This window comes from Corvus kubaryi, unplaced genomic scaffold, assembly GCF_017639235.1.
Source record: "Corvus kubaryi isolate FWS band 111438036 unplaced genomic scaffold, C.kubaryi_AGA036_p1.0 split1-65, whole genome shotgun sequence".
NCBI lineage: Eukaryota > Metazoa > Chordata > Aves > Passeriformes > Corvidae > Corvus > Corvus kubaryi.
Window position 1 is genome coordinate 5,174,523 of NW_024582080.1, and position 25,658 is coordinate 5,200,180.

At 34.4% G+C, this 25,658-nt stretch overlaps 1 protein-coding gene across 11 annotated transcripts in view; it reads right to left on the reverse strand.

Moving 5' to 3' along the window:
* The window catches only part of NBEA (neurobeachin), a 467,529-nt gene that overhangs the window by 266,025 nt on the left and 175,846 nt on the right, over nt 1-25,658 (reverse strand). For 10 of the 11 annotated variants that reach the window (XM_042014378.1, XM_042014387.1, XM_042014386.1 and 7 more), the window contains 4 exons: nt 23,320-23,758; nt 11,830-11,984; nt 7,706-7,832; nt 3,277-3,404 (listed from right to left, as the gene is read on the reverse strand). In XM_042014378.1, the coding sequence (XP_041870312.1) occupies nt 3,277-3,404; nt 7,706-7,832; nt 11,830-11,984; nt 23,320-23,758 (849 nt within the window). The remainder of the gene's footprint in view (nt 1-3,276; nt 3,405-7,705; nt 7,833-11,829; nt 11,985-23,319; nt 23,759-25,658) is intronic. The other variant, XM_042014379.1, reaches the window with a different exon arrangement.

The window sequence follows — 25,658 nt, forward strand, 5'->3', positions numbered from 1 at the left end:
ATACAATATTCTGAGAAGGTGATGAAACATTTGAAACTCAGTTGAGTGTAAGATACCTTTGAAAAAAAAAATGGTTTTGGAAAAAGGGGCAGGTAACTATTTCAGTAATTAGTAATTCAGTAATTTTAGTGGAGTAAATAGATGAGGAGTTTTACCAGTAAGTATATTCTGCAATGCCAGATTATTACTTGATAAGGTTCCTCTGTTACCAGTCACATTTGGGAATTTACCAGAACAAACAAGAAAAATGAACAATTTCAAGTATTAGTGGCCTAAGTTTTTGGTGTGGACTGACCAGATCATTGCAGCCTGTTCATTTTAACTCTATTCAAAAGTTAAGAAGCCATTAAGATATTAAGTATAATTTACTCAAACAATAGATCAGCCAATCTTCCATGGGACAGAATGATGATAAAATGTGATGTGAAAGGATATGACTGCAAGATTTTTCACCAAAGGTTTGAGGCAGCTGAGCTACTACAAAAAGGTGAAATCATAACTAAGTTGTATAGACATTTCCAAAAACATATTGACAACATCTATCTAAAAGCACCAGATATTCTTGAAAGTTTGCATAATTGAATTAACCTGTTTTAAAAGTATTAAAATTAATTTTGTTTTCTGCTCCCTTTTATTTTGTGCTCTTCAGTATTTACAGTCAGCTATAAAACTGTGTACATTCTTACCAAATCTGAAGATGATTTAGCATTTCTTACACACACACACACACACACACACACACACACACACACGAACACTAGGAAGAGCTTCAGGAAAAAGTAGATGCCATCAAGCATGTCTGACAGTATTCATATTTTAGCAAAATCTGATAGGGAAAAACTTCATACCATAAGGAGGTTTCAAAAACAGCAAAGAAGGAAAGGTATCATTATGTCAAGCTTGAAAGTACATGCTTCACAGGACACAACAGATATTTTTTATGGTGATCAATTTGAAAAACAGACAAGTGCCTTAAGACTTAATTATATAGAGTTTATTTCCTCCTTTTTGATTCTTATAACTAAAACCTTTACATATAAAGTAACAAATTAAACCATTGCATATAAAACTGTCAAGTTAATTACCGCTTGCCAGTAAAAAAAATCAAATGTCAATTATCAAAGCCCCACAGAAAATCTATGCACTCTCATATCTTGAATTTCACCACTAAAACCCTCTGTTTCACACATTCATTACCTGGAGAGCACTTTCAAGTACTTCAAGACTACCACTGGCTTTCAGTAAGCAATAAGAGGAAACTTCTCAAAGTAAATAAGGAGAGAATTTGGAATTCTCTTTCAAACGCAACTTAACTAGGCAAGAATTCAGTTTAGTTGAGAACAAGGGTCTCATAGGAGCAATGAAGAAAGAAAAGATCAGAAGCACACAATGACTACAAAAGCAACTCTCTGAATCCTCTGTTAAGAATAAAAAAAAGCCCAAGTACTTCAGAGGTAGCAAAGAGAAATTCAATTCTTGCACTGTAAAAATCTATGGTGTGCTTGGATTTTTTACTTCACAGATTGCTATTTCAGTATCTTGGTAAGAAAGGACTACTTTTTAGAAATCAGGAATGAGAAGGTCAGACATAACAGTAAAGAAAAATGATGGGAAGGACATTACTTGTTTTGGAACTCAGTGGTTCCAATGTTTTCTGACTCTGAATTGGGTGGCTAAGTCACAGATGGGGCAAAATCTGGAATGACATTCCAAACAGTTATCAGAAACATTCTACAGCAAACAAATCATGTTTCTCTCTAGATAAGCAGTGAGATAAAATACTGCCATATAGTTGTGAGGTTCCTGTGACCTCTAGCTTTTCAGTCTTTGTTGTATCCTGGGAACTGTTGTAGCCTTGTTCATGCTATGGATCTGATCAAAAAACAAAATCAGAACAATATCAGTGAAGAATTTTTTTAATTAGGTAAAACCAAGACAATTTTAGTCATATTTTATAAAAACTATAGTGCAATTAATCAATTGCCAAATGGAAAAGGATAATGCTGCTACAAATTTTGCAACCAACTTCACTGAAATAATATATTTAATAATGTAACCCATCAATTATCTTACAGTTATCTCCATGTAAATCTCAGACCATTAACTTCAGGTGTCATTAAGTGAGAAGTGCAACTTATTCACAGTTATAAAATTAACATTATAAATACCTGAGGCTTCTGAGTATTACTAAGCTACTATACCATTCCTTGGTATTATTAAATGATAATATTATTTAACAACAGGAAGAAAAAAGAAGAAAAGGTTCTAGAAAATTTCAGTTACAAGATGTAAATATTTCTAGTAAGAAGAGCCAACATTGTGAGATGTAATCATGGAATTACCATAGAAAAACTGTACGCTAATATTTAGGTAAAACACATGTATAATAGAAGGCGTTTTGGAATTTGAACACAAAGCTATTTTTTCTGTGTAGACCTTCACATATTATAAGCCTTTTCAGAATGAGGCTTTTTCCTCTCAATAAACAACAATACTGCATAAGAACAACCCTGGAACCCTGGAAGGAAAAAATTTACCTGGCTGTATATTCCTCTGAACACATGACCTGGGAGCAGCACATGGTCATGCAAATTCCCCCTTCACTATTTTAGCTGCATTAGTACTGATTCACTACTTCATATGCTTGCCATATTTGCACTTCCTGCATAATTTCTGCATTACTTCCTGCCTCATTTATGAGGCAAATTTTCTAACTATGATGTAGCAAAGACACCACATAAACCCCATAAAAATCCTTGAAAGTGGTCAAGGATACTTTGAAATTTACCACTTTTTATTCCCCATCTAGGGACAGCTCTATACGTGCCTGTGTGGATACAGCTGACCAGCCTGAGGAAATAACAACCCTACCAAATACAAATACATGCATCAATAATGTTGGAACATGGTCTTCTTTTTACTTTCTTCTGTGGGAATAGATTACACTTTTTAATTGTATTTCCACTGGTTTCTCAAAGTCAGGCTGAAGCACTGAATTATTCTGAGGAGAGAAAGGCAAACTATAGAGAGGATTTTGCATTGTAAGGTGACAGGATATATCTTTACACAGCATCTCAGGGGAAAAAAAGGGTACAAAAGCTACCACTTTTAATTTCTTTAAATGAAATTAAATGCAAGGAAGTGAAATCACAATGTATTAACAACTGATTAATTTATTTATCAAAAATAGTTATATAAAGTCTAGTGAAAATAAAAAACTGTTCATATGAAATTAATAATAGCTAAAATAATATAATCTTATTACAGAAACAGTACCTTCAATCAACAGCTCTTGTCCATGGCTGCCTAATAATGTTCGGGACAGGAAAGGGGCAAAATCAACAAAAATTTCTCGCAGGAGAGGGGCCACTTTTTCTAAAGCTCTTTCAAGCTTTGCAGTGATACTGTGAAAAAAAAAAAGAGACCATGATTGTAAGAACACTTCACAATAGAAGTTAAATTATGTCAAATCACAACAGTTTTTAGAAGTTTCTGTAAGCTTTTTTAGAAAACAGGATGATCATAATTTGATTAAACTTTACAGTTTTTAAATGGCTTTAAGTAAATGGAAATTTCATGTCAGAGTCAGCAGTGTGTCAGCCTCATAAATTCTACAGTATTTGCAGAGTACTCCAGAACAAGTAAAATTTTAATTATCCTTTTTAAACATGATATCAGATTCAAGTATAGGTCTATTTCACCATCTCAGATTATATCTGATTTTACACACATTTGAAATCTTGAAAAGAGAATCTTTTTATTCACCAAAACAATCACAAGCAACTTGCTTGCTTATTCAAGCTTTCAAATAATAACATTTGATATTGCAAGGCAGCATATGACAAAGTGTCCTAGCACAGATATCAAGAGAACCAATATTCTTTTATTCAACTTTGAGGGAACATGATCCCAGGTAAATCCCTTTGCCTTTGCATTTAGACTTCTCTGCCTGCTGAGGCTGTTTGAAGCATGGTATGGTCCTTAATTTTTTCTTGTACAATGAGAAGAGGTGGTGTGACTTCTGTTTGCTTCTTAAATACCAGAAATAATACTCCTTTTTCTGGGGATACAAACTAGCGATAGTCTGAGAATGTCAGCAGTGCGCTAAGGACTGGACTCTTTAAGGTTCCTTCTTCCCTTTTAAAACTTGAAAGATTGTAACACCTTTGCCCACTGGAACTCTTACACAAAGATTAAAAACCTGCTGTGTTATCTTAAAGAAGTAAATGATTACTTTAAAGTGGAAATGAACTTACATACATATTCTGGTCTACTGAGAATTTTTGCTGTTCTTTTTCAGATTGCTGATTGGCTGCAGGGGTTTTCATTGTGCTTGCATTATGGCACTAATATATTATTGGAAATCAAAAATGCAATTACAGGAAGAAGTTACATGTATTGACAGAATGTAAGAGAATGAACACTGAAATTTAGATTTTATACTTTACTAACTATAAGCACTAAATAAATGTGGATGTTTTAACTCAGATCACTTGAAGATCTCTATGTTTAAAAAGAAAGCTGATGTTATAAAAACATTGGAAGCTTTCCTTCATTAGCCTGAAATTATTTTACTGAACTTCTAAAGTGTATTCCCTTTCAGTGTGCTGTCATCCATTTTAAAATTCAGATAATGATTTTCTAATGCTCTAAAGGATGGATTAATATCAGCAGCCTTTTAAGGCTGTTTTAAAAAGATTATTTGAAATGAACTTCACTGTGGGAAAGCCTCTATTGACTATAGTTGAAATGCAGGTGACTAGCTTAGAGTTTTTAATTTTCAACATGAATCTAACCCAAGCTTTTGCTGATAAGAGATAAAAAACCTCCTAGATTAATCTACACTTACCTAAATCATATTTTAAAATATACTTTTACTATAAATAGTTTTATAAAATCCCTAATTTCAAAGTTAACTCTGAAAATTTCATGTAACATTGAAAAAAAATTTCAAGTTCCTATGTTTTTAAATTAAGACCAATTTTTACTTAAGAATCAAGCAACGTTGGAGGTACAGGTATGCTATTAATCAACACCTTGGATGAGCTACTAATAAACAACTTCTTATCAAATGGACAGCTGATAGATCTTGTTTACTATGGACATATTAATGGACAATTTGGAATAGTATTCTGTAAAAAGATGAGACCAAAGGTTAGCACTTTTTAAAAATGCATATCAAAGGACTGAATTTGATATTTAGATAGTAAAAGAAGAAAAGTTCCTGGTGCATTTGCATATTGAAAACTGAGTAGAGTTCTGGTCCTTCAATTCCAAAAAGAACAAGCAAAATCAAGAAATAAATCTACACAGAGATTCCAAAAAATATTTTGGGGAAGTAGGTGGCCTATTCACTGCTTTTTCTGTACTCACACATACAAATGAGAGAGACTGAACCTATTCTACAGCTGTTTCTAACATTTATTATATCTTATAAAGCATACTGCGATCATTAGGGAATTCCCTATGGAGATTAATGTAACTATTTTTCATGACTGAATGAAGAGATTTTAAGGGGTTTTTGTGAAGAAATAATATTTTTTTTTCGTCCCCATTTCTGGACCTTCAATGAAAAGAAATTCTTAATAGCCCCCAAATTCTAGATTATTTAATTTGCAGATTAAAGACAACACACATCAGAAAATAGGCTATAGAAAAATATATATAACATATAATATATATTGCTATAATATTTACTATTATATACATTTATAATTTTTATATAAAGGTATATATAATTTATATATAGAAAGGTGATAAACTGTGACAGAAAATATTGAAAGACCAAAATAAAAAAAACACTTTTAAAACTGTGAGCAAAAAGACCAAATAATCCCATGGGAGGTTCTTACTACCTCCTGCTGGAATTGGTCACAAGAAAGTGCGAAGAGGATGAGGGCATACACTGTTCCAGTCCCAGGTATGCCACCTTCCCAACTTCATTGCAAGATAAACCTCTACCTCCAAACCAAGACTATTAAATGTCTAAGAGTCCAAGATTATTCTCCTGCTCACTTTCCTCTGCTCAGTCTACAGCCATATCAGATCTTCCTATGCAGTTGCTATAAGGGAAGGCTTAGATACGTTACCTTTCATGTCACACGATCTCTCCCCACAAACAACTCTAATTTTTAGTCTCGTAAAAGCTATAACATGAGGAATTTATATGACATAACAAAAAAAAAAAAAAATATTATCAAAATAAAGGTCTAGTTGTTTCTTAGGCAGAAGAGGTGGAGTTGGGAGGGTGGGCAGAAGAAAGGAAAAAAAGCCCAGAAGACATTCCTTGGGTTGAATAGATTTTGTCTACATGTTGGTCACCTATTCAGTTACTCCTCAGAATACAACAACATCTGAGTTGAAATTCTGAATTCAAAATTTTATTTACAGATTTTGCAACTCAATTTTTTCTTTGATTCCAGGAGAAAAAAATTAAAAATGCTTGGGAAAGCACAAGACCATTGCATTTGTTATAATAGCTGAAAAAGAAACTAATTAATGATCCAACAGAATTTTAACATATCTATTTAATTTTAACAAATTTTAACATGCATATCTCAATTTTGAAAAAGATTTGTCCCTCTGTGAAGCATCGTCTTCGCACATGAAGACAAGAAGCAACAGGAGTACTTTAATTACACCACAATTTTATTAACTTGCCTCATGAAACAGTCAAGCAATAAATAACATCATACAAATGACCACTCTCTCCTTGAATATTTGCATCTTTTTGGAGTGGAACCAACAGCCCTTCTGCCTTCAGCCTGTGCCTGCACCCATTGCTGCAATTCTACCTGCACAACTTATCTGACCCTTCAGGTAGGACCAGCAAAAAAAGGAATTTTTTTCACTGTGTTCCATCACTGAAGCACTGTTACTTTTTAATGGGTTATGTAGGGCCCCTGATTTAGATTTATTTCCTTTCCAGTTTATTAGGGAATGCAATCTCTTGTTCATGAGCTTCTAAGCTTGTCAACTCGTAAACAGCCTATGAACACCGAGCTTGCTGTCTGCATTCCAATGTTCTTACAGCCATGCCTTGCAGTGGCCAGCCATCTAAAGAACACTTGGCCACTCCTCAGTATGACTCATGTCAGCTTTTCAGGGCAGATGCATGTGCACCTTGAAAAGGTCAAAAATTTGTCCTTGAAGTGCTGCAGCAAAATCTTTACACAATAATAACTATTATACAAGATATTTAATAGGAATTTCAGAGGGCATTTTCCTGGCTGCCAGTCAGGGCAAGAGAGGTATTAGCTACCCATGGGCATGAGTCTCTTGAAACACCAACTCAGACTGGGTGCCCCATTTAGTGAGTTACACAAGTACAGGTCTGGTTTTGTCCTGTCCAGTTTAACGCAGGCTTTCATTTGCTCGGGAGAGGTTGAGTCTCTCCTTCCACTTCCTAGTGTTCCATTACCAATCTGTATGATCATTAGTGAATAAAGAAAAAAACCACCCAGCTGAAAAATTACTTTAATGAAGTTTTAGTGTCTGGCATAGTTTGAACAAGTTAGACTCCTCAGTTGAAAAACTCAGACTTTTCAGTGAAGTGTTACTTTAGTGTATATATCCTTAGTACCCAAAAAGTATATACAATGTAGCATATGTATAACTACAGAAATGCACATTAAATCACTTAATTTTTTAACAGTATTTTAGGAAGAGAAAATATAATCAGTATTAAAAGATAGAACTTGTGTACCTCATGTTTTCAGCTGAATCCTCTGGCATTGGAGCAACAGTTTGGACAGCTGGCAGATTTTTGCTGGTAGCACCATTCACAAAGCTGGATGACGAAGAGGAAGAAGAAGATCCTGAGTCTACTGCACCTGTCCCCCAAAAAACACAAACCTTAATTCAGTCTTAAGAAACAAAACTTTAAATAGTCCTTGTATTATTAATCTACTTCTAAGTATGGAAATAATGCTATTTATTCTAACATAGTGAAAACCTTTCCATTGGAGTATCATAAAAATTAATACCTTAACTTTGCTGGTATAAAAATAATAAGCTTGAAATCTATTGAAAATCAGGCAAAATATATCCTTACCTCATTTCCATTATTCCCAAATTATATTCCAAAGTTGAAAATAATTTTACATCATCCTGTAAAGCAAGATCTTTCTAAAATAAAGGTATATTTAAGATGAGCTTGAGTTGAGAATAGAATTTTAAATATTTCTTAAAAAAAATTTCTATATGCATACTTGACTGCCCAGTTGCAACTACAGGCAGAAAATAAAATAGAAATTAAAAAATGACAGGGAAGATAGAAAACGTTTATCACTTCAGGAAGTAATGGGGGAAATTAGTGCCTGGGGAGTATTAAGACTATAATTACAATTTTTCTGTTTCCTTCCTTGAGTCAAGGAGAATTGTAAGATCTTAAAAGTAAGAAGGGCAGTGGGGGTATCATTTCAATGGGTTGTGAACAGCTGCCCAGAAAAAAAGATGCACACAGAGCATACATTTATACTTTAAGTGATCTGGGTCAGAGCTAAGGGCTAAACTTAGCCTCTAAATGCCAATCTATCATGTTTGCTGAAACGGCACTGTGAGTTCAGCCTCTCTGAAGCAAACCAGCAAAGGCTCAGAGAGGCCATGAAGAGCGAGAGTGCTGTGATAAATGCTGTCCCTGTTCTGCATAGCCCTTCTGCAACACATCACTGCAAAAGAGGTAGCTACAAACAGTCTTGTAGTTGGAGTTCAAAGCCTGAGGGACTGCAATGCTACCAGAGAAGAGGCTGACAGGCAACAAGATTTATCCAAGTTAGCATTGAGAGGTGAATAACCCCAGTTTAGAGATCAATGGCCATTTTCAGAAATGATAATTGTTAACTCCCTCTTTCTGGTCAGTTTTAGCAGTTGATACATCATTGTCCTTTGCATTACACAGGTATATATTATTTTTCAGTTTCCTGCAGAGATCTACAAAGCAGTTATGGTTTCTTGACTGCTAAAGTAGTCAGGCAGTAGTGAAGTAGAGGTCAAATGCTGGTAAGTGTGAAAAATACTCTGTCAGCAGAAATGAATTTTTTTTTTTTTAATTTGCCTTTAGATTTTTTTTACTAATAAAAGAATTAAGGTAAATATTGGAATTTTAAGTAGCTCATTTAAGAACGTTTACATTCAAAATAGTATCAAAATGCAGTAGGATTTACTGGGCTTGCTGACACTAAAGTAGCTGGTGAGGTTCAGGATTTAGATTAGGAACTGATATAGGCTCTTTTTTTAATAATGGGTTTGGGAGATGGATTGTGGCTTACACTGTGTGTTCTGGCTTGGATGAAATACAAATTCTAAATGTACCCAAACATACTGAGAAACACAAAAATATAAGGTAGGTTATCTCTCCCAATCACAGCAACTTAACTGAGAATAGGATATCTTAAAAAAGATTAAGCCTTCACATATATATATGTCTCTGTGTGTGCCTTTGTGTATTTATACACTTGTTTTTATTCATGAATGCATAGGGAATACATATTTTTATTGTTTATTCCCTTTTCCTTCCAAAGTAAAATTTTCTTCATTAAGGCTGTTTAAAAATGCAGTTGCTAAGTTGTTCAACCAGCTAGGCTTCCAGAAGCTCAAAGAACTATTAGATTAACATAGAAGTAAGAATCAGGATATGAATTACAGAAATCCAGCCTAAAAAACTATAAAGCCAGTTTCTTACATAAAAAGATGAAGGAAGAAAACCTATCTCCCCAAAGACGCATTCACAGCACTAAAGGACTTCGGTAACATACATCTCATTAAATTGTGACAGTGACATTGACTGTGATGGCGATGGCAGATGGAATGTAAACAGCGACTGCAACCCATGAATAACTGAAAAAAACCACCTTTCACATAAGTCCAGCACAGAATACACCCTATAGACATAACTGTATTCCTAGAGTATCTGTGACATACTGTAAAAACAACTGTAAATAGGTTTGGGGGGACATCTAGTGTTTCTAAAAAATTGCATTCTGTTTCTTTTTTATCATAGCAAAATAATAAAAAAAAAGGTGCTGTTCAATTAAATTCTCTAGACTACTTTAAAATCATGAATAACATAGATATTTCATAGATTACAAGTATATAAACCGAAAAGATTTTAGATACTTTGTCCATATGTCTCAAAAACTGACATACATGAGTCACTGTTTTGACTACCATAGGCATAACTTAATTAAAAATGGCAAAACAAGTATTTTAATCTAATATATATTTAAATATTTTCAATGTGATATTAATTTTTTTAAACTGTCACTAATATGTCTAGCATTTCTAAAATGTTAATATAAAACTCAAATCTTCAAAAGTTCAAATCTTCATATAAATCTTTACTACAGAATTCAGTACATATATAGCTCTAATTAAACCTCATACTTGCTGAAATTCCATTCAAGCAATGCTTTTTAATTAATCAAGCTAATCTACAGATTAGGATCAAAAACAATTTCATTAAAAAAAAGGAACTGTAAGATCTGTCAAAAAAAGGAGCCTTCAATTCACAGTGAATGTACCATGGCTTCTGCAATACCTTAGTGTCCTCTACTAAGTACAGTACTGGGGAAATTACTGATTTTAAAAAGCAATTACTTACAAACAAGAGCTACTACATTCCAGCCAAAATAGTTCAGATCTTTAATCAGTGAAAAGACTGAAAAGTTTACTACTATTCAGTATCATTTGGAAGACAAGGTTTCCAGTGTAGGATATTTTTTGCATGACATAAGAATACCTAAAAGGAAATCCATTCAAGATTAACAGAAGTGTCTACACAAATGGAACTGTTCAGAGAAGTGATAACATTATTCAAAGTAGTCATTCCTCCCATATGCCTCAGGAAAATTAGATTTTAAGGTTTTGGTTCGGGTTGTTTTTTTTTTTTTTTTATTGTTAGCAAAATCAAAGTTCTATTACCAGGCATTAAAGGTAATCTGCAAAAGGAAAGAAAAAAAAAAAAAAAAAAAAAAGAGTGTCTTTGTATTACTCCATAAAGCAGAAGGATGCCCAAAGCATCCCCCTCTATTTGCTGCAACCCCAGAGAGATTTTCACATTCTCAACCCTTGACTGAAGTTGTGATATCCTTGGAGAGCTCTTCTCTCAAGTGCTTTTCCTTATTCTAGAAAGAAAACAGACTATAGCCAGACATTTCAAAGGAGTTTAAGTAAGTATCAGTTTCACTCAGTAAGGATTCATTTCTCAATGGAAACCAGTCTCCACAGTCAACAGGCTCCTTCATGACAGAGAATCCCATTACTACTATTATAAATAATTTAAAAAGAAGTTCTAATCCTCCTTCTATAGGTCACAATAACCAATTACTGATAAGACGTGAATTCAGTTAAATTAAGTAGTTTCTTACTAAAAAACCATCCAAAAAGAGCATAATTTTAACTGACAAACAGTAGTTGTCCAAAATATTCACCCTCTACAATCTACGGTATGTTTATTAAGTAGCTACTTGTCTTTACTTTCTTTGATACATAGGGAGGGATAATTGGTATGTGTCACATAAACATCCTCCACTGCAGAGCACTGGAAAAGTTAACTCATTGCAATTCTAAACTATACTTATAAAACAATATTGAGGCTATTTATTAACTTGTTTAAGGCTGTACAAGTCCAATGTGCACTATCAAAGATTATAAATATCGACCAAGAGAAAACACTGTTTCTAATAAAGGCCAAGGTTTACTCTTTCCAGGTTTTATTTTGGAACTACAAAAACAGCAACACAAAGATGATTAAAAAACAAAACACCACTGAAGGTAATGAAACAAAAAGAAAGACAAAATGAGGGTCACAAGAATATTTAAGGACAATACCTGTTGTATTAATCATACTTTTTGGTGTAGCTCCTGTTGCAGCAAATATATTAGGTGTACTACCCGGTGGCAGTCCGCTCCCAGCTGTGGCAGCTCCAACGGTGGTAACAGCCAGACTACCCGGAGGGGGTTTCTTCACTGGTACAACCACACTCCTGTGGAAAAAGGAACAGCAGATTACTAAAATTGTACCACAGAGCCAGGAAGAACTTTTGACTGTGATGGGTTTAGGCTGTTTTATGATGGCACTGCTGAGAAACACATAATACTGCAAATTTTGTTAACCTGAAATATGATAAAACTCTATTAACAGGCCCAAAACCCATACTTTTATCCTTATTCTGCAGCTTCATGTAATTCTGAGTAACCTAATTTATCCTTCAGCCCCCACAAAACAGAAAGACTTCACCTCTTCAATACGTTGAGAACACTGCTATCAACAGTGTAACACAGTAATGTGTTCTAGATTTGCAAAGACATTAGCTGTCAGAAATTATGCCAGAAGTCTATATGCATGCAGTCATAAAAACTGTGAATTTGTTGATCTTAATGAAGTTACCTAAGATAACAATTTTTTTTGCGTTTCATCTGCACATTTGAGTATAGTAAGTTACTCCTCACTACCATGAACATACCAATCTTTCAAACAGCAGCGACTAAGAAACACAATTTTAGATTCAGCCTTCTTTCATCTTGATCTTAATCAATAGCACAGTGTACATTGAACAGAAAAAATGTAACACAATAAATACTTTCTTTCACAGTATTGATATTTCTAAGGTTTAAAAAGCATCTTGAGAATTTGAAGCTTTTAAGAAGAGAACAGGGCTTTCATACAAAAAGTGCAACGTAATATCAAATACAAGCAGATAACACTGCACTCAAACAAACACTTTTTAACCTAATCTTAAATCACACTCGGGGTTTTTTAGGTGTGAAGACTTGCTCTTTGGAGACAATATTTTTTCAACACTGGGCAGTTCTCATAGTGCAAGCAATTATAGTTACATTTTTCTTTTTAGTATTTCCATTTATCTATAAAACCCTCTTCTCCTTAAAAGTTTGTTTCAGTGGCAAACCTGAGTGAAAAACAAACCTGAAACAAATCATATTTGTATAATATTGAACAATATCTTTTCATCATTATGTACATTTTCTGTTTAAGCACATACACTCTTTAAAATTAATCATTGTGATAAAAAAAGAGCAAGAAAGGGAAATTATTTAGGGTGATGAGGCCACATTTTGCTCAAGAGCTTCCTTCAGTAACTGTTAAGTTACACTTTTGTGTGAGTATGATGGTGTATAATGAATCATAGGGTGTGGCACAGTGTTCCTATATATATAGATTCTCTGTCTCCCCAGATTTTAAAGACTGGTGATGACAGTGTATAGAACAATCCATAAGCTTTTTTTCCTCACTCTCTTTAGAGGGCTCACATTCTGCATTCTGAACAACAGTTTTACCCCTACCCTGATGCACTTTCTGTTAGAGAGGTAAGTCTAGGCAGTCAAAGGGTTTTTGTCTCAGTCCATTGACATTAGGAGGAGATGAGTTTGAACAATGCAATAGCTATTGATTAAGGCAAGTGACCCTAAAATAATTGCTTTTGTCTGTAGTTAATAATCTTACAATCATTGCTCATATGAAGTGTTTACATAGCAGCAGCTACAGCTGAACAAAGCTGAGTCTACAGGGGTTAGATTAATCTGCTCCATAACACCATGAAATTTCCTAAATTTAGCCCAAATCTACATATAAAGATCTCTATTTCAATTAATACTTCAAACAAATATTTGAATTTGGGTTATAATACTGAATGAGTACTCAAAAGCAAAGTCCTTGTAGTGTCATAGAAACAAGAGAAGAAATTAGGACTTGTTTCTTAAGGGGGAGTGTTTCCCAATTATATTAATTTCAAAAGGAAACTACTGTCATTACCCACCACCTTTGTAGAGAATTGCAATAGAAAGGGTGAATGAAGAATGAATGGGAATATTTGTATGCTGGGGCACAAGAAGGAAAGACACAAGAGGAAAAGGCATTTTAGACTGGCCTATTCTAAGGGCACATGGATTAACAGGTCGTCAAGACCACAGGCAAATGCATAGCTTCACAAGCTAATCTGACCTTGCAGACAATACCTTTGAAGACTGATGACTCAAGGAATTTAGGAAGGACAGAGAGACTGTTGGCAGGTCCATAAAGGTAAAAAAAGGCATATCCAAAAACTGGAAAGAGTGGCCAACATAGGAAGAGCCCAGGAAATGTGAGGAATACTTGACAGCTGTCATCCCATGCTCTCCATGCCATTGGAGCAGATCCTGGACCTCTTATCTGTATGCAAGCAGGAAGGATGCCTGACTGCTGAACAGTCTCCTTAGACACACATTCACTCCAGTGTTTGAAAATGTGAGAGTGTGTAAATGAAAGACATATATTTTGGTTCGGGTTTTATTTTAAGAAAAACAATTTTCCCCTCATATAAAGTCTGGTATTAGTATCTGCTAAATTGCCAGTACAATTGCTGCAGAAATATTTGCTATTTTCCTGCTACTTTTCTAAAGATGATGCTAAATTCAAGGTCTTCCTCCTTATATTCAAACAAGTCAGTGGTCTTTCAGAGTGTCCAAAAGATCACCTAACTTTCCATGGCAAAGACCACATATGTCAGCTTTACTTCTCAGTTGTAACAGAATCAGTTTGATTTGGAAGAGGCCCTTAAGAGTCATCTAGTCCAACCCCTAAATGTACCAACCTGCTATAAAGGTAAAGATTCTTTCCTTATGAGTGTAGTTTAGGACTGAAATACAGCTCCTATGACAAGAAGGACAATCCTTCTCAGATCCCACAAATATAACGCTCTACACATGGTTGGCATTGTTTTGTATGTCTAAATCACCACATTAAGATAGGTCAGGTGCTATTAAATAACAAATTAACAAGAAATATAAAGATGTATCTCTCTACCATAAGAATAGGGAAAAGCAGAGAGACAGCATCATCCCAGACTGAAAGAAAATGCAGCTTTCTGACATGTCATACATGGTGACCTTGTCAAAATGTCTCATTCCTACTGATAAAACAAAATACAGTGAGTGAATACAGAATAACATCCAGACGAAGCAGACAGAAAAACTGTATGAACAATACAACAGAGTAGTCAAAAATGTGCAAAACAATAAGAGGGACAGCAGAACAAGAAAGGTAAAAGAGAATGACTGCCCTTCAAGTAAAGAAAGTCTTCTTTTAACCAATCTAACCGCTCCAACAGAACATACAGTGAAAACTAGCAAATAAAAACAAACTGGACTTATGGAACAAGTATTATACTTGAGCATAACATGATTTGGGGAATGAATTTACTACGATAGATGCCTAACATGTATCTGTCAGGCATTCAGGTTTTCCTTTCATGAAGGCACAGAAATCTACAGACTAGAAGAAAAGGTTACATACACTTCCGTATTTCATTTTAGGCCTTGTTTTGTACAACATATTTCAGACCTCCTAAATGTTCCAACACAGCTGTCTGAATCACGCCACCATGATCTCAAATGATCCCAAATGATTTAGTCAGCAAAAACTTAGCAGTAATTGTCTGTATCAACTGATTTTATTTCTGTGTTCATTGGCTGACTTACAACTCTAAATATAACTCCTAATCATTGTTCTGTTACTCTATGAGTGTCCTTTACCAGTTTTAAACCTGAGGCTGAAGTCATAGTAATTCATATCATGCTTAAGATGAGTGTTGTTGATTCAACCCACATACTACTTATGCATTGCTGGTTCATTAAAAAACCTCAGCAAATAGCTACAGGATTCTTCTGGGGTTTAGAAATTTGCATGAAATAACTAGATAGAAAATAATACCATTAACGCATTGAACTGCAAAAAGAGAAAATGGAAATTAAAAAAAAACCCACCACCTTCTCCAATTGACTTTACTTAAATATTTAGCTATACAGTGCTGGTGACAGACAAATCAGGTTATACAGCTCTATATTTTCTCTCTTTCTCTGTGATTCACATTCTGTATCTCTTCTCCATTTTAGAATTTAAAGGCTTTCCAACTTAATCACCATGGTCAACATAAAGGTCAGAGATAAGCCTTCAATACTGGATGTCTTGAGCTACCGATCTGAGCAGCAGCAATTAAATTAGAATCACTTTACTCTCTTGTGGTATATGTGAAACCTCTTAAGGCTGAATTAATATTCTTGCTCCTCCTCTCCTCCCCCACAGCAGCAGAAAGCATGAGGATTTTTCAAATGCTCTTCAAAAAGCAGCACAGATTTCAGGCAAGTTTTTCATAGATTGCTCTGTGTCAAACAGCAACTTCAGAGGTTTCAGAAGAAATCACATTAGAAAGTGGGTGTCAATTTGTCTGCTATATTACATGCTACCTTGTTCCTACAGCTAGATTAATTTAATCTCTGAAAAGAAAGCATAATATTTCCTCTCTAAAAGTTATTTATATTGGCCATATCTCTGTACATATCTAGTCCTTCATGAAACATTTATACTGTTGTTTACCCCCTGTTCTTTCCAATTTCAACCCAGAGACTCCGACCTGAGCCTGTAATGTTACCATGTGCTAAAACCACATTCTGAATCCTACTTTAAACACCCTTCTATTAGGCTGACTGCATTAAGATAAGATACATCTGATAACAAGGAGGAAAGGTCTAACTCAGAGTAAACATCAAAGAGAAGAAAAACTGGATTAAAATATTGTGAGGAATGTACATGAGTTTTAGAGGAGATATGGAAGGCTCACAGAAGGATATAATCTTTGGGACTTATGCAAATGAAATATTAGTGCTGAATGTCCATGTATTATGGATTCTTTCAATCATTTGATACCACATATGCACCAAAAACTCCATATCTTAAAGAACATGAAATGATCTTAATCTACTAAATGTAAATTGCTCATTTCTAACTAGAAGAAAGAGAATCATCTCAGGTGCGGTTTGAGGACAAGGAGATGAAGATCATTGATCCTCACTCTTGTATCAAGCAGAGGAGTAAGTATTTATTCACAAAGGAATTCCATCCTTTGCATTCAGGATAAATTAGCAGAAGCATATAAAATAATGCAAAATATTGACAAGAAATAAGGAAAAATTTGAAAGATAAAAAAGCTAATTATTAAGAAAGACTAATGGTCTTGGCTAAGCAAAGAAATGGGAAATACTGGAAGTTTAATAAGTTTGAAGAAAGTGAATAGAATATAAGTGAACATTTGATGTATTAAATGTCAGAAATATCATCAAATATAGAAAAAACCCCCAAGAAACAATCAGTAAGAGGTATAAATGAGTATGGGTGAGGAACCTAATCCTGTACATATGTTGGGGAAAAAAAAAAAAAAGAAAAGCTAAAATGCTGCAATCAGTCCTGTAAAAGGAGGTATATACAGGTAAACAGCAAGACAAAAATCCAGTACAATTTTCATCTATATAGCCAGTGAATTATATTAGAGAGTGGGGAGATGATGATTTCTTCTCATCAGCTTCAGGCCAGCTATACCTACAGTTCCATGGATATGAATATGAAAAGACTCACACAGGTGAGAAGAAGAGTTTTGAAAGAGCTACCTGAGTATAGATTGCTAAATGATAGCCATGGGGAATATGATTACAGCTTGATGAAAATAAATTGAGGGTTAATGTATCCAATTTTGGTTGACTTGAACCTATTTATAAATTTAGGATGATTTTGTTTCTAAACAAACAGCTAAGGCAGCAATGAGCTTTCCCTTTGTTTTTTCCTTATTTTATTTACTAAGTGAGTGACTAAGGCATTCTCTAGGAATACAGACAGTACAACTTCAGCTCTCTTCTCTGTCTAACAGGATCTGAAACCATACCTCATTCTCTGGAGTGTATTTTTACTGCTACCTTAGAAAAATATATTCTAGAGAGAGAAGCTGTCAAGTATTTTCTTCGGACCAGTCCCCACTGCACAAAGGTAATGAAAATTACCTTGAGTGAACTGGAACCAGATGAGTCCTTTAATTCACACACCACAGATTAGGTTTTTCATTCATATGTTCACACACTACTGTGATACCCAAAGTAATGGGGAATGCAGTGCCTAAGAACAGACAACACCTGTACCTGTCCCTTCTTGATTCATGGGAAAGGTGCTCTATTTTTCCTCAATTATTTGTAATTAACTTAAAAAAATAACCATTTTTGTTGGGAGAAGACTAAAATGTATTTATCCATAAGTAATTTTTAATATGATTTATGAATGAATGAAATGAATGAATGAATGAAGGAAATGAAATATGAATGAAAAATGAAATCTATTTTTCAGCAATCGTATTTTGGAGAATCTAATGACTCTAACAGAAATATGACCTCCTATTTAAATGACGTAGCAGACCAGTGCGTACCAATGATATCCCAAAGGTGGGAAATCACACAAGAGATAAATATTGAACCTCTCTATTTTAACCTTCAGTGCATCTTCTCTCACAGTTCTTGTCTTTTCCCATTCTGTTAGTTACTATAAAAGAAAAAAAAAAAAAAGGAAAAAAGAACACCCCACCCTTGTATTCTAGCAAAAGACATAGATTCTCTGAGTAGTCCTTTTAAATATAGCATACATACATAAAACTAAGCACATTTTTGAAAACCACCTGTCTCTTTTACTGGGAAGGACATGTATGAGACCTGACTGGATTTCACAAGTTGTCCACCTTTTCTACCACCTTTAAAACTGGCCCCAAGGTCCCTCTGTGGGGAAAAAAAAAAAACACCAAAAAATGCAAAAATCAAAGCTAAAATACTTCAAAAACATGGTCTCCAAAATATTTCCAGATATGTTCCTAAATACTTCACCAAGCATGTAAACTAAGCAAACCCATAATCTTCCAATTAATGAAGCGATAATGGATTAAAAGGGAATCACATCTTTAATAGCAGCAAAATTAACAGATCTTTTCATTTCTAGGAACTCAAGATTTTCTGCTTATGCAAGCATGCTTCCCGTTGAAATAATTCTAAGAACAGAAAATACATATAAATTACCTCAGTTTGAAAAAAGAAGAAATGAGACACAAAACCACAAGCACTCTCTATTTCAATAATAGCATCCATCTAAGAAATCTCTACTAGAAAAAAAGTAGAGAGGAACAAGTATAAGCTTCAAAATGCAATACTGTGTAGAATCAGTATTCTACAAATTCAAAAACCATAATGATCTAGGTTGCATCTAGTGGGACCAATGCAAATTGACCAAAAAAAAAAAGACCCAAGAAATCCCCAAACCCTAAAAATCAATAACAGGTACTAATTTTTGTCAGAAAAAATGAGAAAGCAAAAAGGAATTATTGGTGAGTTATGCTCCATTAGTCGCAAACCTAGGTGAAATAACCCTTTGTGTTTGCTTCTAAAAATGTCAGCCTGGATGCCATTTTCACAAAATTCAGTCTGACGTTAAAAAACATGTCATAACTTTGAGGATCTGGGCTCCTGTGTCCCAGAAATCTGTTTATATAGCTCATAATGTAATTACAGCTACCTTAAGACAGATGAGGCAGAAGGCAGCAATATATTGAAAACTAATTGAAAAATGCAGTTGTCCAGAAGCACTTGTGGGGAAGAGGTCTCTGAAAAGCTGCTCAAAGCTTCAGAGTTTGAAGTGAAATTTTTGATGTTGTCACTCTCAATCTATTGAAGAGCTGACAGACAATCAAACCCTTCTGGCTGCCTGGCAGCTCATTTTGCTGGCAGGTGGCAAACAATTAGACACACCAATTTGTGCCTCCTGATGACATTAAAGCATGAAACTAAGTTGTATGCAGGGCCTAGTGATTTGTGTGAAAGCATTTCAAAAATAATACTCTTTGCCGTGGCAACTCATTTCAGACTGCCACCTCCCATTACGGCTTTGAGTGGTGAAGACGACAGACTTGAGTTACGTGCGGTGCAAGGCCGCTTCTGTTCAATCCGTCATCAGCGCCCCCTGAGACCTCAATCCCCTCCTTTCATCAATATCACCTCATCATTTACATTCGATAGCACTTGAACTGCTGCATACATTAGCTACACACAGATCCCATTTGATAAAACATGCTGGGCACTTTTTCTGCTTTTATGTTTCATTTACGACTCGCAAATTCTACAGGAGAATACACGGTAGCCTGTTACAAAATTACTCTTATGGACACATTAGCAATGTACAGTTAAAAGAACATGCAGAGCAAAACACATCATATTAAATGCCAAAATATAGTTCTCAATTTCAATTCTATTTACAGGAGTTTACATGGTGTTCACCTTCATCTGTGATCATAATTAAAGAAAATTACAGCTGTTCTTTTGCTAGGCACTCAGACATCCAAATGAAAAAAAAAAAAATCTAGCCTCATACGGACTAAAAATATCTTCAGATTAATGTGAAAAATACATTTCTCTAACCTAGATTTGCTTATAAATCTGGAATCACTGTGCTTATTTTATAAAACCTGAAACAAATAGAACCTGACAAAACAATACACTCCATTGCTCATGGTTCTCCCTAGGGACAAAAAAGATGACCAATAGTCACCTTGCTCAGTGAAGTACCAAAAGCTGCATAAACTACAGCAAGACAAGATCACTACAGCAAGACAAGATCCTACAGAAATATGCTTTACAGGCATAGTGTTAGCTTTAAAACAACCCCAGTTTATCTTATTTAACTGTTATTTTATATTAGTAAACTCAATTTCATTTGCACGAGAAAGTATGGAAACACAATCATCCTGCAATTTTTTTAAAGTTTTTCTATTGTTATTGGGATACTATAAGAAAAAAATGTTCAGAAATCATCACTCGATAAAATTCATGCTACTTTCTCAATTAATACTTTAGTTCATTCTACTATTATATCAATGTACTGTCTTCCTCCTACCCTTTGCTTCATCCCCCATGAAAAGTTATAGGGTCAGGATCTGAATCTTCTCCACCTTTGTAATTTGGAAAAGTGACACCATCACCATCTGTATTTGCCTCCTAAGATTGTCATATTGGTCTAGTAAGTAGTCTGGCAATATGAAAAATTTGTACAGAGAAATATTTGCTTGAACAGTGGGCATCATTCAATAATGCAGCCATGAAATGCAACTGGCTAGCTAAGGACCTGTGGGCGAAGAACTTCAGTATTTTTATCCAGATGCCCACAGGTCAAAAACATTTGTTTAGTTGGAGAAAAGAATGTAACATTTCCTAATCTGCTGGACCTGCCTGAACCTGTTAATTTTCCCCTTATTAGCTGTTGGTTATAAAAATCACGATCTACCTCAGTCACCAAAATCACACAGCTGGATCATTTATTTAAGAGAAACAAAAATGATGTAAAAGTGAATTATTTTGCCTGAACTTCCCCCATTACGACTTTTTTCTTTTTTTTTCTGAAGAAGTGAACAATTCCAAAGGCTGACATATACCGTGTATGCTACCAAGATACAAACACAGTGGTGCACTTTGTACAGGAAATCACAAAATTTGGTCAGCAGGGTAACAGGTCAGGGAGAAAACAAACCACTAAACTCACTAGCTCCTGAACTTATTAAGTATTAATTATCTATCAAAACCCATAAACTCTAGGCATGAGGCACTACTAATGATGTTCAAAAGGTACAAGCAGTCACATTGTTGCAAGAACAATTCAATGGAGGTGCTCACATTAAATATGGGTTATTGCCAACCTGCTGTAGGCCCTTAGAGTTTTTCATGCTTTCTTATAGAGCTATAATTTAGAAGTGCACAGTAAAATTCATGTCTTCAATCACCTTGATGTCAAACTCCCTCTAACAATGACAAAGACATCCTATGAGGTGATATGCTCGTTTTTAGTTTAGCTGTCTGGCATTTTGTGAGTCAACCACAGCCTTCTGAATGAAATATTTTTCTTACTAACCCAGGTAGGAATTTAGATAAAGTAACTTTTTTGGTGATTACAGCTAAGGTCTTATTATTTCTACATGTAGCATGATTTTTTATACTGCTTAATGTACAAGAATGCATTCTGGAATGTGGTGGTTCCTTACAGAGGATAAGGAAAAATTCTTAACTGTACAGGAAGAAAAAATATTTTTCACTTCACATTGAAATCAATCTAAAATCAAAATATGCAGATTGATGAACAAAAAAAAAAATCATCTTAATGAAAAAGTTGCTAAATGAGCTTTCTCCAGAATGGTCTTAAGATGCAAAATATTATTAGAAAGGGATATATTAATTGCTTCTAAGGTATATTTCACTTTTCCTATCTTGATAAAATAATCTTTCTTACAACAGACGCTATTTGATTGCTAATGGAATTATTTCAGAAAAGCAGCCTCAGTACTTACATATAGATATATAAAAACACATCAGATTTTTTTATGGACTTCATAATGGAAAAGCACTTCATTTTTATTCTAAAATTCCAACATATCTTCTTGCACTTTTACTGTTTACATTATGTTGAAAACATTGCATATTGTTTTTCTTAAGACTTAATGAATATATTTATGATATTTTTGCAGGTCTTCTGTAAATGCAGATTTCTTTTCCTCATAAATCACAATATAACTCTCTTCTGCCTTAATTTTTCTTTTTCCTTCAGTATTTTACTTCCTGTACCTGCCTGATAAACTAATATATACCTTTAAATTTTCAAGACATGTCTTAAATTATCTTAAAGTCTTGATTCCATTTTTAACTTTTTAAAAACATTTTCATGAAGAAACTTAAAGGATGGAAAATACAACCACATCAACACTTGCAAGAATTAGGTCTAAACTCACAGTGGATGGGGCTACACTTCTGGAAGGATGCTGACAATTGCACAACAGCACAATTTCTATGCTCAGGATAACTGAGAGGGACTGGACGTTTAAAGGAAAGTATATAAATTAAAAACTAGGAAAATGTAGCCTAAGAAAAGAAACAAACGATTCTTTGTAGAAATGTTCATGAGTTTAGTTTTAAGCAGTAACTTCTGAGCTTTAACAACTTCTGTCATTTAAAGACCTAAAAGGAAACTGGTTTCTACCATGAGCAAGCAAAAATTTGCCATGGTCAAAGCATTTCAGCACCAGAAAACAGTTCAGTGATGGATCCAATTAAGATTTAAGCCTTTGAAAGAATATTCAACTGAGTTTCTGCACAATCTGTTCTATATCAGCAGATATTATACCCTTCCTCCTTCTCACTAAAATGCAGTTTTAAAGAAAAAAAAAGATTTTATTGGAAATACATTTCTTTGCAACAGGCTTGTTTTTCAAGTACTTCATAGAGTTTTATTCACTGCTAACAGAGAAAAACAAGGTGAATTACTTTTGTCTATACTACATTGTCTGTTGGTAATGCAGAAAACGAGACGCAGGGTAGTTTTTGACACAGTCTAATACAAACCAGTAGTAGAATAACCTTTTTGAAAAAATAAAACCCCTTCAAACGTCTGAATTACATCAATATAAAATAATGAGTCTAACCATATACCTGTCAAATGAGTGAAACTGCATGGGAAGAATAGCCTGAGCTTCTCTCTTCAGCGCAGGATCTGGGTAAGGGATCGGATCTGGGCCACATTCTGCAATTTCAACAGGGGCTGCCACAAGACTTTTCAGTATTTCTTTTACATTGATGCCTTTACTTTGGCTGATACTGGATATTGATGAAGCAGGTTTCAGAATTTCACTGGGGCTTTCTGTTAAGCTCTCCTGAGATTTCTTCACTTCCGAAGACAAAGTAGACAACAGCTCACTCATAGCATCAGGACCTGTGCTGGTCTCTAAGTCTGTCCCATTCAAAATATTGGGCATCTGTTCATCTCCAATTCCAGAATCTGTATGAGGAATAGAACTTTCCAGCTGAATATCTTCAACTGGTGTTGGTGTTTCTTTATCTTTGATATTTTCTGGAAATACGGTTGGTGTCTCTGCAGTGAAATAGAGATTATGAACAAAATTAAGTTTTCCCCTAAAAATATGATCATAAGGTTTTATACAAGAGAAATGTGTTAGAAAGACCACAAATCATGGTGTTTTAAACCTTAAAAACTCATTTTACATACAAAACATTTTACCTTCAACAGTTGTTTGGCATATAGACCGACTGGGAAGAGGAAGCCCAAAATCGCATTGTACAAACTCAGTGACATTTAGAAATTATGGCCCACTACTCACACAGCAAAATACTGCCAGCAAAAACTACGTTAAAAATTATAGCCTATCAACTGCAGAACTGTATGATCCTTGAGTCTACTGCAAGAGAAAATCGCAATCACTTATGTTTTCAGATTGCTGTAAAATTTAGTCGTTTGTATTGCTGTCATCAAATATTAAGCTTGCATTCAAAAGAAAACTGCTAAACTCTTTGTTTGCTTTGTGTTTTGTTTAAAATGTATATTACACACATTTCTACACACGTATCATCACACTGAATACAGATTTATTTATACATGAATAAAAAAATAGTGTTGTTATTGATCTTTTAGATACCTCTTCTTTTCCCACAAAAGGCAAAATTCTGTAATTCAGGAAAAATTAATGAACGAAATAAATACAGCTTCATAGAGATAGGCAAGTGAAATCTGTTGAGTTTGGAATATTTCCAGATTGAAAAGGATTCTACAACATCTTGTAACTGAGAAGACTATACTAATTATATTATATATATATAGTATAAATAATATATTAATTACTTCAGTGAAACAGACACAAAAACTTCACTAAATAAGAATAATTTGCTACGCTTAAACAAAAGTTAGCTAGAGCTGGTACTTATATATTCATATATTTGATTAGAGCAAAACAAACTATTTTCAATCAGAAAATTATTTTTTAGCTTATTTTAAAACTACATTATTTTCATTAGATTACTTGTCTTGATTATAAAATTTAGCTGCCCTATGTATGAAATAAGAAAACTTTTTTAGTGGTTCTGATATAGTGGTTTAGGTATTATGGGAAATATTTTACAATGTATTTGGATGAAGCTCTGATATCACAAAAATGTGCTTCAGCAATATAACTTTAATAACAATCTCATAACTCACAAACGACTTTTTGGTACAGTCAGGTATAAAATATCTATTTATCATATGGGCATAAGTGTGGGTACATGCATATGCACATAAAACAAATCTATAAGAGATTATTTATGTGTTTGAACTAATGGCCATGTAAACCTCTGCATATGTACAAGTATTAAGAAAGAACAGAAGAGGCTTTTAAAAAGATGAAGCAGAATCACCCATTATAAAGGAACATTGTTTTCTTCTTTTAACAGACACAAACACTGAAGCCACTTCCTCCTCCTTTTTCTCTTAAGTGCCTTAAACACATCTTATCAAATAGATATGAGCTCTTCGTTGTGAAGCAGGAAGTAGAAACTGGATTTATGAGCTGCATCAAATGCATTTAGCATCTGCCAGGTCAGGAAGCAAAAAGATCCGTATCTACTTAGTACTGCCTATATTTGGCACAGAAAGACATCTGATCCACAGAATGATCCTAATGAATTTTCTGCTTGTCTCTTTAAACTCCATCCATGCAAAGACAACACTTCTCAACTGAAGGGAAGATTAGGACTGGACAGCCAGTAAAGCAGGTTGTTGCCCATGAAATGTATGGTGAATAAAATGGCATAAGGCTCCATTATTATGCAAATGAAAAGAGGGCATTGAAAAAAGACGATGGTCCACTACATGGTGAAGTTAGTTACACCCAACCTCAATTTTCATTAAGGTCAACAATGCTGAACAGGAAACTAAAGACAGAAAACCTGATAGAAATACAGCTGTGGAAAGTCATCTACCTTGAGTAAACCAGAAGTAA